The 13,074-nt window shown below is 42.3% G+C and overlaps 1 protein-coding gene across 10 annotated transcripts in view; it reads left to right on the top strand.

The window, feature by feature from the left end:
- The first annotated feature begins 6,266 nt into the window (after positions 1–6,266).
- The window catches only part of lef1 (lymphoid enhancer-binding factor 1), a 39,359-nt gene continuing 32,551 nt past the window's right edge, over positions 6,267–13,074 (top strand). For 8 of the 10 annotated variants that reach the window (XM_031559780.2, XM_031559779.2, XM_031559777.2 and 5 more), the window contains exons 1-4: positions 6,267–7,480; positions 8,335–8,382; positions 8,976–9,042; positions 10,350–10,474. In XM_031559780.2, coding sequence (XP_031415640.1) covers positions 7,274–7,480; positions 8,335–8,382; positions 8,976–9,042; positions 10,350–10,474 — 447 coding nt within the window. In that variant the 5' untranslated portion in view covers positions 6,267–7,273. The remainder of the gene's footprint in view (positions 7,481–8,334; positions 8,383–8,975; positions 9,043–10,349; positions 10,475–13,074) is intronic. The other 2 variants (XM_031559782.2, XM_031559786.2) reach the window with 1 other exon arrangement.

Below are 13,074 nucleotides of genomic sequence, written 5' to 3'. Positions count from 1 at the left end.
AAAACGTTTGCAGCTGTGTCAATGAGAGGTCGCGTCTGAAACTAAACTAAATCAATGCAACCAAGTAAATTATAATGCTATTATCATTATTATAACTTCTTGGGGGGAAATGTAAGGCGTGTGTGTCTGCAGTATTGAAACACGTGCCTTAAGGTTTTATGAACAAAGCTCTGGTGTACTCAGCATGCCATTGGCAGATGTCAACAATATGGTGAACATGAGAACTGAACTGAATTAGTCGTCCAGCTAAAGTTAGCCAGATCAAGCTTACTTGGTATGATAATTATTTATAATATTACTGTTACTGGCGTGCAGTTTCAGCTACCATCTAAAATCATAATACAACCTCATCTGGGATATGCAGGAAAATATATTTTTTTATTTAACCTTCAAACCATAACCAGAAGTCTAACATCAGACACACTGACTTATGATGTTCTCATGAAAACTAACATGTCTGCATCTGATGGTTTTGCCAAAAAGTGGTTTCTGCAAAGGCACGTTCACATGCTCATGCCATACATCAGCATGTGTGCATGATCATTCATATGCAACAGATGCTATTGTATTTTATTTTTCACACAAAGTATCATAATCATCCACAATAGCATCTGGTCCACACACATTACTACTGAACACCTTCTTTTCCTCAGAAAGCATGCAAAGTAAGCTCATACCACAGAGTATGAGACAGAGGGTGTCAGATGTTATGGTCCCCCTAGGAGTAAGCGACTCATTGGTGACTAAGAACACATTTGGAGCAAAAGCTAGATAAGGTTTCCACTATTCACCTCTGAATTCTTGAGTTTTTTTTAAAGAAATCATATTGAGGTGAAAATTAAAAACACAATTTGAGAGATCACACTTCCTTCACACATTATGACAAATCAATACAATTTTGATAACTCTTCCTTCATGTTCAGTCATGTTGATGTCTTGAATATCATAGACAAAATCTGTGACTGAACTACAGGTTTGTGAAATATTTCAAAATAGTCACTCACGTCCAAAAATACAAACCAGTCAGCAAAACTGATGACTGACACTTAAATTTACGATGTAGGATTTAGTTTTAATTTAAATCCAGTAAAGTATTCAAAATCACACATCACATGAATCACACTAGTTTGCCTCCAGCCAAACAGTAACCTCACTGAATGTAGCAAGTGAGTAAGCCTGCACTTTTAATGTATTTCATTGCAGACGTTTCCCGGTAGGTATGAGTCAGGTTCTGGAAGGGACACACTGGGATTGGGTGGAGGAAGGGTGGAGATGAGACAGAGGGAACGGAAAAAAAACTCTCTTTCTCTCGGAAAACACACAAACAAAATGCCATCCGATTCTCCTTAATTCATCTTAGCACTGAAGACAAATCTGTCAAATTGGCTTATGTGCGAATGTGGAAAAGCTCTCTCTGCAGTAATAGCACCTGGGAATTCTGGGGTTTCCTCTCAGAGAGAAAGCTGAATCAATCAGCATGTATCGGCTTCACACACCAGCACCCCTCAGTCATCTCCCATGCCCAGACTGCTAGTTATATTTTAAACTATGTGGGGGTGGTATAAGGCACCCAAACAGAAACAACACACACATACACACAAACACTCACAACTCCCTCTCTCTCCCTGACACACGTATAGACACACGTATAGACATACTCACACACAGACTCACTGACATAAATGCATGTGCCCACAGACACAAGTAGCCTCCCTCACCCTCACACAAACAGCTGCCTGTTTACTGTTTACCACTTGGTGTTGATATGATCGGACACAGGGGCTGATAGCTCTGGGGACGGGGCTCGTTTGATGTGCGGGATGGTGCAATGGTGAAGTGGTAGGAGGTAGGGGGTGGTGTGTGGAGGGGCGGCTGTGAGCCGTGTGCTTGATTACAGGCTGGACGGGGCCTCATGACCCCTCAGCAGGGTAGCCGTCACCTCTGACCCCAGCCCCAGCAGGCCCTGACACAGGCTCAATGCCTTCTCCAATAACACGACAGGATGAAAGAGCACCAGGCCACTACAGAACTTTCTCCTCACGCTTCCTCCGAACACCAGCTACAAGGGCACACTCGTACCGTCTGGGCTCATTCAAAAGTGCTGCCTATCACACAAGGAGCATAGTGACTGCATTCATAGCTGTTCAGGAATTTGACTATGTACACAACAGTATGACTGCTATGCACTATTAGGTAAAGATTTCATGTGTGGATGCCTCATGAAAAAAAAAAAATTGGGATTTTATGTGCATTCCTCTTGATGGTGGAAAATAACAGGGAGTGCTTATTTAATATATTGTTTAGCAAACTGTATAAGACAAAAGGATCAGCTACCAATATGACAGCTAGATGGGATTATAGGCTTTTTCATCCAATCATATAATTTCTCTGCATTAAGGTATTGCCTTAGCTAAACTCTCTATGTTATGAGCATTGCTGTCAAGTCAGTATAAGAAGTTAGGCAGGCTATAAATCCGGGGCACCTCCGGAACGATGTCGGCTCCAAAGAGAACACCGTGGACAATCCTGTGAGAGTGTGTATGTACACAACAGGTCCTCCACACTGATTGTTTTCTGCTTACCAAAGGTCTGGGTCAGGCCGATGTTAAACTGGCTTTTAATCTTGAGCTGTAACAGCAGAGAAACATTGGCATGCTTTGGGTGCTCTGGACGTGCGCTCAGCAAGTGTAGAAACGTTACCTCATGTGAATTAGTAAGCCGTTTCCTCTGTACTGCATGGCGCAGAGATATAATCATAACAAGAGGTGCTTTGAAACAAAGGTATTTGCTAAATATATTTTTCTATATATGATAGAGAGTCAAAAGTGACTTTGAATGCCCCATTGATGATGTGAATTGAGAATTGGGTGCATTTCCTGTCTGAATGTGCACTACAAAGTTACAAAAACTGTCTGTGTGTGTGTATGTGTGTGTGTGTGTGTGTGTGTGTGTGTGTGTATGTGAGCCCAAGATGCTGAGACAAGCTTTGTTCACAAATTATGTGCTTCAAAAACTCTACCTGCCTGACCTGTCAGATTCCCCCACTGGTCCGCTCCCCTGGCGAAGGGAAGATCATTTGAATTTAATAACAGCATGTCTCGCCTCTGCCGGTGCAGCAGTAAATCACCAGATCACAGAGCAGGCAAGCAAGTGGTGTTACGCACTAAACCATCCCCCCAAGACACTTTCCTCTCCTCTTAACATCACCTGTCTCCCTCCAATCAAAGGGCAGAGAAAATGATCTCTCATCTTGGACCTCCCCCCTCGTCTGAATCTCACTGTCTTTTTCGAAGGTTTGATGAATGGCATCCTTTTTTCAAAAGTTTAACTGCATGCTCTTTTCATCTTAATTTGATGTTTGTTTCCTGTCGTTTATTTGGCTGTGGCTGCGAGCGGTGGAGCTATAATTTTAGAGCTCGGGAGTTGTCAGGACAGCAGCAGGTGGAATCTGAGCGGTGGCCTATGCCAATCCTAAACAGAATATGGTAACACACACACACACACACACACACACACACACACACACACACACACACACACACACACACACACACACACACACACACACACACACGCGTGGTATAAATGTAATTGGTGCACTATGTTTAGTCCTGCATTGCCTCAGCATTGGTTATAAGATGAAGACACTTGATTAGCACACTCACTCCAACAACAAAAAAATCAATGGTATGAATTCATCTAAAAAGACCTCAGACCTAGAATTCAGTTACCCTAATGACATAAATGCAACAACTCAGTATGGTTTGTATCTCAGCGATGATCAATAAAAAAGTGCATTTCTCTCGGAAGAGGCAAAAGAAATCCCTCTCTCCAGATTGAATTCCATCTCCCATTCTCAGATTAGCAGTTCAAACATACCATGATAAATTATGCCGTGTATAGATATATTTCTGCTCCTTCAAGGTTATATAACATGTAAAATGCAGAAGCTGAGCGTGAGAGACAACTAAATTCAGGTCATAGCACAGCAGGAAAGCTTCCTTTTCATGTGAGATCCAGAGGGGTCACCACTGTGAACTCATTAGAACAGAAATGCAAATGTTCCTTTTCTTAAAATATACTTTTTCTCATTTTAAAGTTTCACACTTATTCCACATTTATCTCTGACAGTGCTATTAACAAGCATGGCAGTTGCCAACGAATCCTTTCCCCACAATAGCTTCACTACGTCTTGTTTTGTTTGGTGATGGAAAACAATATTTTACTGTAAACGTGAAAAATTGCTGATTATGGTGGTGCTGAGATGTTTTAAAATAATTCTGAATAACGTCTAAAGAATGGACTCTAGCAAAAAAAAATATTTCCATCAGTGAAATGTAAGTCCTCCATTTATACGCTCTGATTAATTGAAAACTACAACATAGTACACTGAATTCACCTATCCAAGATTTGCATTGAAATTTACAAAGGGCTTTTTGCGTTCAGTCATACATTGGGAGTGCTTAGTGCTACGTGAATGCTCGTAGGCTAAGGGATATTGTCATTGTTTAATACGGATAAAGTAAATGAAAAAGATTGGAAACGCTTCCTTCTTATGAACTTTTGGCGATCAAAAACGGGAAAAGCATATAAATTGGTGGATGATCCTTGCATATACAGAATTCTGATAGCTAAAACACAATAAAGGTTATTTATTCAGAACTTAATTTTTTTTTGTCTGAGACCATCGATTCGATTATTCATTAATGAGCGAAAGTATATTTTGTGTAATTTGTGACGACTGTTAAGTGTGAGTAGCCCGTGTCTGTGTGGCTTTCCGCTACACTCTGGAATGCGGCCAGTCTCGGCTCTTTTGAATCCACATTCGGATCCAAATCTAAAGCCTTTGATCTTTTTCGCTGTCTCCTTACCCGGAAGAGAACCCTTGCTTTCCCTCTCAGCTGGGATGAACGCACACGTGGAAATGTTGGCCCGTCTCCATCCTCATACCAAATTTAGTCATACAAAGGCGAAGGGGAGCGAGGGGGGAAACCGGGGATGAAAGAACCAGCCGCTCGAAGATCAAAGGCAGTGGCGGCTCCTCCCGCTAACCCCACCTCCGTGCTTTATAAAGATCTGCCTCCTACTCCAAAGTTATTCTCACGCAATCTCTCCACAGCTAGCCGCAGAAACACACTCCCCCATGTTTTTCTTCCTTTTTGTTTTCACCATACATTTTCGTCTTGAGGGAGACCCTTGTGTTTATTTACTTCTTCTACATGCTGAACGTATAGTGTGGGCTACCGTGTTTAAAGTATACAGTGTTTTAATTACAATTACTGTTCGAACACTTAAAAGGTCATTGTAAATATTGCGGTATTATTTCATCGAATGTTTGCTTCTTGCTGTTAAATTGAAAGCAATTTCAAACACCTGGGTCATTCGTAGCTTCGTGGTGGTCGCATTCTGAAGGAGGCATTGGTGTGAAAGCACTAACACATTTTGCAGTGATGTAACAGTTAAAAAAAAAACACTGTAAAATATTACACACGCTGAGTATCAGCTTTTTTGTAAACGTGCAAAGTAATTCCCAGCCGGAATTGTTTGTGACCTAGCCTGTGTATTTATTTTCCAATAGGCTACTGCTAAAACCGTGCAAATCAGTAATGTTTTTTAATTAAAAAAATATTCAGACAATGGTGGGGGGGGGGGCACATGAACCATCTATAAGAATGTTGTCTATCACAATCTGGAAACATTTAGCCTACAAAAGGTAGGCTACGCTTAAAAAAAAGTGCATTTCAAAATATGAATTCCATAGGTATACCCTCAAGCTTACATGTGAAATGAAATACATATATTTTAGCCACAATAATTCAGGCCACAGGCAAGACCTCAAGTCTCAAACACGTCCTTCTATTCCATTCACCATATGAGGTGAAGTGGCCTAAAGTAAAAAAAAAAAAAAAAATGAATGACCTATTCCTTTCAAAAACAAAGCTAATTGATTATACATTAGGCTCAACAACAGGTGCAATCAAATCGAACGCGACTTTTGAATATAGGGGCTGCTTTTTTAATTTTTATTCAACATTCTGTTATACAGGCCTTTTCTTAAGATGGAGTTGTATAGCCTTACACAAGTGCGGGTTTATTAAGATAGCGAGTTCTTGAAAAAAAAAAACTGTCGCAAAGAAATTCATTGATCACGTGTGACTGATCATAGCAAGCGACCTCAACACGCATAGGCTACTCACACAGGACACCTACATTCAGACGGTCTATCCCAACGTGTCGTATACAAAGTTGTAGCGGAGCTCTGAAAACTTCCACCTTCTCCTATTTTCATCAGCAGAGTGAGTCTGTAGATTGGTGTCAGCTTCGACACTGCCTCCCCGCCTCTCTCTCCCTTTCCTGTCTACCCATTTGTCTCCCTCTCTCTCTCCCTCTCTCTCAGGAGTGTCAATCGGTGTGGTGTCAATCACAGCGGCGGCTTCTCTTTCATCTTCACGCTCACAGTCATTGCAAGGAAGAGAACGGAGAGAGGAGGGGGAGGAGAGCAAGCTACTTTACAAACACATCTACAGACGCTGCATTACTCGTGGAGCGGCGCTCCAGTTTGGAACTCGGGTCTGCAGCGCTTCGCATACGATATCTTAACAATTTTTATAGCTTTATTACTGTTAATTTAACACTTTCAGAGATGTATTCCGAATTTAGAAGTAGAAATGACCACTCGGCAAGTTATATTTAAAACACAGAGCACGCGTGTGAGTTCGTTACCTTTGTAGTGATTCAACGTTTTTCGAGTTTATTTTCTTGTTTTTCTTATCTTAGTTAGTTGTATTCTCTTTTCACTTTTCACAAGAGGACAGCTACTGGCACCAAGGTTGAGAACCGGGAACTACACGAGACATCACTTCATGCGGTTTTTGTTTAATTTTACCACGGGACCGTCAAGGGAGCAATTCAGAGTGTTTTCTTCCGCTTATTTATAAGGCACGTCTGAAGTCTAACTTTTGCCATTTTTAAAGAGCCAAACAGGAGTGTGCCACACTCGGAGTGTACACAGAATATACGCTTTGTAGCGATAACATCTTTCATTTTCTTATTTTGGACTCAGTAATTTGAAGAATCCACAATACATACAATTCAAACGTCATAGCAAGCCGCACTCCTGTTGCTTTAGCCAAAACATAAGCAGCGTGTTTGCACGCCGTGTGATCACGCTCGACTTCAAGCATAGATTGTTACCTCTTTCTGGAATCTCTCAACTTTCAGTTTCGGGATTTTGAACCCCATTCGAACTGTGTGGGTGCTTGAATAAATCAAAATGCCACAGTTAGCCGGTGGAGGAGGCGGCGGGGACCCGGAGCTCTGCGCCACCGACGAAATGATTCCCTTCAAAGACGAAGGAGACCCACAGAAAGAACAGATATTCGCAGAGATTAACCACTCGGAAGAAGAAGGGGACTTGGATGAAATCAAGTCCTCTTTAGTCAATGAGACGGAGACAAGCCCACACAGTAACAATCATGATGTAAGTTGCCTTTTCTTGGCTTCAACAATCGATTTGTTTTATGCAGACTGTGAAATGTACGGATCTGGCGACACAGGTGTGTGTCTCCATGGAGAATTAATAATGACAATAATAACTGAGAAACAACAATCAACAAGGTGGAGGGAAACGCATAAATTAGTTAAAAAAAATTGTCTATTATTAACATTATTAATAATAATATTGATATTGATAGAAATCATCCAAAAGGTTAGCCCAGGCACTGAAATAATAAATATACAGCAGCCTACATATAAATCATTCCAATAGTCACCGATGAATAAACTACATTGTCACTGAACCACATCAGTAGCCAACTATGGAGGAATAAGTGTTTTATTGAATGGGAAGTTATTGTTGTGTTTTAGCTTTAGTGTTAAAGTATAAGCAAAACACTGATTTTAATTAATGAAAATAAATGGTCTGTGCATCCTTAAAAAAATTATAGCTGGATGCCTTAGAATTAGGCCTGCCAAAACAAAACATTTTTCAAGACAAGCTTATTGTGGTTTTCAGCTATTTATGTTTTACTGCTTGAAAATATTTATTATTGTCCATTTAACATTATATATATATCACATTTCTGATGAGTTTAGAAAGTGCTTAAGATCCACTTGGATTTATGTTCACAATCATGCCGATAGAAAATTCTATGATTTTGTCCTTAAATTTGAAGTAAATTCGATTTTCATGTTGAATGAAAACATATTGATCTTAAGACCACTTTCATTGCACTCTTTCAGTTGTTTGTAAAATTTAATCAGATCAAATTTCTGCCATTGGTGAACGAGAGCATATCCCTCTGAAATTTTTCAATGTTTTTGTATTTTGTATAGTGCACCAGCTATGGTGAGATCAGATGGAAAACAGGACCCAACCCTCTGGTAGATATGTAGTGTAATTTGCCATTAAGCAGTGTTAATGAAACATGGTCCTCTTCCACATCTCTTGCACACACTGACACAGAGGATAATGAAATAAAGGGCTGAATGTTAATTGGGAATCCAGTGAAGTTGCCTGACTCTGCTGCAGGCCACCCTAAGGGAGCTGAACCCTGGGTCTGTTTTAACCAATTCTGTTTGGAGGGAGAGGGGAGGAGGGTGGAGGGTTGTGGCTATGTTTTTAGGTTTGGTGGCTTTCAGAACCACCGTGTTCCGCAAAGAATAGTTAACCCAGCAATAAGCCCGGCAGCAAACTCGGAAGGTTTCAGTGCTATTCGTTTTTAAAGAACATTTCTGGAAGAATATGGCCTGAAATAATATTCCAGAGAACATTAAGTTGCTTGTAGTAATTTAGATGGGAAATATGAATAAATAGTAGTAATTTGGATCATATTATGCTCAAACTCCTTATGATCTCTGTCTCTCTGTGAGTGTGTTTCTCTTACTGAATCCTGCTATTTCTTTATTTGTCTAATAACAATGTTTAGTTGCATAATGGTTACTATCTCTCTCTCTCTCATGTTATTTCTTCACAGGCAGGTAGACACTCCCAGATAATCCAAGACTCGTACCATGAAAAGCTCAGAGACCATACAGATGATGGTGAGGGAGTATGCCTGTATTTTATTTTAACTGATGCTGATTTTGTAGGTCCTGGATGATTAATGTTCAAGGAAATCCGCTTTTTTTCTTTCATTATAGAAAATGTGAAATAATCTTCACAAAATATTTCAAACAGTGAACATTCTGGATTGGCATTTCACATGAGTTATTGTATTAATAGGTTATTGTATTAAATTAACACAATTTGATATGTGTTTTAAAATGTATATTCCATTTTTTGCTTCAAAACTGGATTTAATTTAGAACCGATAAGGTGGTAACGCTGAATAGAATATTATTACCTAACCATCAGTCTTTGCCTGAGTTAGTATTTAGGCTGTTCCTGGACTAACCAAACTAACAGTAGAGGTCAGGACACGTGCCATCAGGGTCAGCCAGCGGGCTCAGCCCTGTCCCCCGTCACGTCATGCCCCCTTTGCACATGAACTCAGCCACTATTGTCACTGACAACATGTTGCCATGGCGTTCGTTCACTTGATCTGTGCTCTGCCCACCCACCCACCCATCCACCCCACAGCCCTCCGATGACACACAGCCAGGGCACAATAGCATCGACGTGAAGTGTGTCGGCTCCTTTTGTGCTCAGGCTTCTGTGAATATATACCCCCACCTCTCAACAAGACTCCAAACACCTCACCAGTCTGTGTGCCATCAAGGCGCCTCCAGTCATCTCTGCTATAGAGAGAAGCTTCCTGCGCCGCGCGGAGCGTCCCATTCACATGCGAGGGCCCGGTGGGCTCTCGGTCTGGAGGAGTGTGTTCCAGTCGCATGGCAGGCGACAGCAAACAGAGGGGGCGTCTCATGTTTTGACACAAGTCTGTGTTGCCCTTAATTGTGGCTAATTAGCACGTAGGGGCTCTATTGTCCCCATTGACTATCCCCGGCCTCCTCCCGTGAAGCGAGACAAGGTGGTGAACAAAAGGCTGTAGTAAAACAGAGTGCAGGTCAAATTAATTCAGTATAATCATACGACTTAACTAGCTTTTTCTCAGGCATTATCAGAAAAGTTCAAAACAAACTCACGATAGGAACCGCCTTAGTGTGTTGTTTCTGATGTTTCACCATTTGGTTTGAGATCTACAAACGAGCACCATGCTAGTTTTACAGAAGTTAGTGTAGTTAGTGTTAGCATTGTTCCTTTGGACCAAAATGTCTAAATGAAAACGGTTATTTAGTTTAGTGATATTGATGGATTGTTATATTGAGTGTCTATAGCTTTTGCCCTACACCTCTCAGTATGTCTGGCTTGAAATCAATTGCCTCTGGATTGTTAACCCCATTTCTAGGCAAGCATCAAGACATGTACAACAAAGGGCACCCATACTCTGGCTATCCAGGCTACATCATGATGAACATGAACAACGACTCGTACATGAACAACGGCTCACTCTCACCACCCATGCCCAGAACGGTGAGTCAAGTGCTGATACTTCTTGCTCTCTCTGCTCCTCTCCCCTCCTTCCTCCGTCTAGAGAGGTGTTTCCCCCATTCATATGGCCAATGTGTTGGCAGTGTGTTCTTTTATTTGTCCCGCCCTGGTTCGGGGTCAAGTCTTCAGTAGCATTTCGAAGCAGCCCTTATTATGGCTCATGTTGTGACTTGTTTTTAAGGCAATCAATTGGGGTAAAAATGCTGGCCTTTCCTGTGCCCTCCTCCAGGTTATATACAGTCGTAGTAGAGGTAAATTGCGAACGTAAATAATCAGACACAAAGCCGCGTCGTCTTACACGTACACCATCTCCCTCACGTCTCTGAAAAGGAGCAGCGTAGAGCTTTTTTGCTTGTGTGTAATAAGACAAAAAAGACAAGCATTCTGTGGTGGATCCTCTGGTCATCACAGTCCTACTTCTCCATCTGTCCTGTTTGCAAATTTCCAAAAGACAGACAATGTAAAAAAAAAGGAGCCGGTGGACACGCTAGCAGCTGCCTACCCTAATCCTGTTTGGTGGGTTTTGTGTGGGGAAGACACCCTGTCTGGATATGGCCGGCTGCCTCTCAGAACCAGCAGGCTGCGGCTGCAGCTCAGCCCTGCCTGCGGAGTGCAGAGAGCGCACTCATCACATACATTGTTCAGGGTGCGAAAAACCCCTTCGCTAACGTCTGCTGCTTCCCGAAGGCCCGTGTCTGCACCCGACGCTCTAGCTAACACAGAGGGCTGTTGCCACGCCTGGACGTGAGAAGCCACGGATAATCACCAAAACCTCACCAAAGCTGTTGTGGATGCAGTGGGGATAGTCTGCTAGATAGAGTATCAGTTGGATTTCATTTAGTTAAGCTGGAGGTGTAGGACCAGTGTGAGCACATATGTGTGAAGAGTTGTACTTAATCACGCGCAACGAGAGGATTGAGATCTCGTGCAGTGAGGGGATGGCTGTTGAACTCTAAAAGTGATTTTACTCCCTTTAAAAAAAAAAAAAAAAATTATGTAAATGTTTTTTTTTACGCTCATTCTATGTGGTATGAGACTTTTCACACAGTTTGAAATATGTTTTCTGTTTTTATTAGCTATTGTTAACCATCCATTAAATTTGCCCACTCCCTAATAATATGTAAAAGAGTAGTCATGTTTAATCCATCTGTCACTCACTGGGCCGTGGTCTGATGGAACGTACGGGTCCTTTTCTCTCTCTGTCAGTGTGTGTCTCACTCAGCCTGCCTTTCGACACTCCCTCCCTCGCCGCTGTATGGATCAAATATGTGGACAGACACAGTATCTCCAAGGCTTGGGATTGGTTTTCACTCACATCAAAGGCAGCTTCTTTTCCCTCCTCCTTCTCATTACCCCCTCAAGTTTGGATTGATTTCCATTGACCATGACATTCCTTAGGCCTGCTTGCCCACCCAGTTGCACTGCGGCTGCTGTTTCCACTGCTGCTCCTGACAGGGGCAGCTCTCTGCAGCGGGGCTCAGTCCCTCACAGAGCCCTGTCCTTCAGCTCTACGGGTCTCCCTCCGTGTGCCAGAGATGGTAGCAAAGCAATTCTGCAGGAGTTGTAGGTCAATCTCTCTGACCCGGGGCAGCTAGCGTGATCCCAGAGTCGGTGATTGAGAGCCACGGTACGTCCAGGTGCTCTGTAAATGACATTGAAAATATTCTTAAATTCCTTCACGGAGTGGGCTCTGGTTTTAATTGTGAAACAAAGTGGTCTATCTATCTTTTTTTTTTTCTGTGCTGAAATTGTAGCAACTGTGCCTCAAAGCAATCAGAATGAGCCAACTCTGAGCCCTTCACTTCCCATTTAGCATTAGCCTCTCCTGCCTGCCCCCCTCCCCCCCTCCCCTCGCCCTCCATCTGTGGGATCACAATGGTGCCGAGGGTTTGGGTTTCATTTGATGGCGTAATGGGTTCCTCCTTTGCTGCCCCCTGTGTTTGTGTCTTCAGCAGGAGGTCGTGTGAGGTTTTACTGTTACATATTGGATTATTTAAAGCAACTGCGTGTGCGATTGCTCTTCGCCTCTCTGTCTTTTGTTTGCCACCTGGCCACTGCTGGATTTCACGAAGGCCAAAGTCTGTGTGCACTGCCAACTCGCCCCCTTCTTAAATGAGCCTGAGGAACAAAATCCAGCTCCTTGCAGAGCCTTGCTCTGGCTGCTAACACACCACAGAGGTAAATACGCATGTAGCTCTGGCTGCTAACACACCACAGAGGTAAACACGCATGTAGCTCTGGCTGCTAACACACCACAGAGGTAAACACGCATGGAGCTGTGGTGCTGCTGTGGGGTCTGGGGACATTATGCACCTAAGAAGGCGTCTCTGCCACTGCATCCTCTTTTAAACCTAGGGTTGGAGTGAGCTGGCAGAACAGAGATGCGTTTCTCAACAGGACTAGCACTCGTGTTTAGTTATACAGAGCTGTTTTTGAGGATGAACCCATAATAACCTCTTGAAGAATTATCTCAATTTTATTTAGCCTATTGTTTTGAAATGTATATTTGATTTTTTTTTTTTTTTCGTATATTAAGTTTTATTTTAGTTCTAGAGTAGAATAGTTTCAAAAACGCAATTTTA

Source organism: Clupea harengus, chromosome 22 (genome assembly GCF_900700415.2).
Source record: "Clupea harengus chromosome 22, Ch_v2.0.2, whole genome shotgun sequence".
Classification (NCBI taxonomy): Eukaryota; Metazoa; Chordata; class Actinopteri; order Clupeiformes; family Clupeidae; genus Clupea; species Clupea harengus.
Note: the sequence above shows the minus strand (reverse complement) of the source record. Positions and strands in the feature narration are given on the sequence as shown.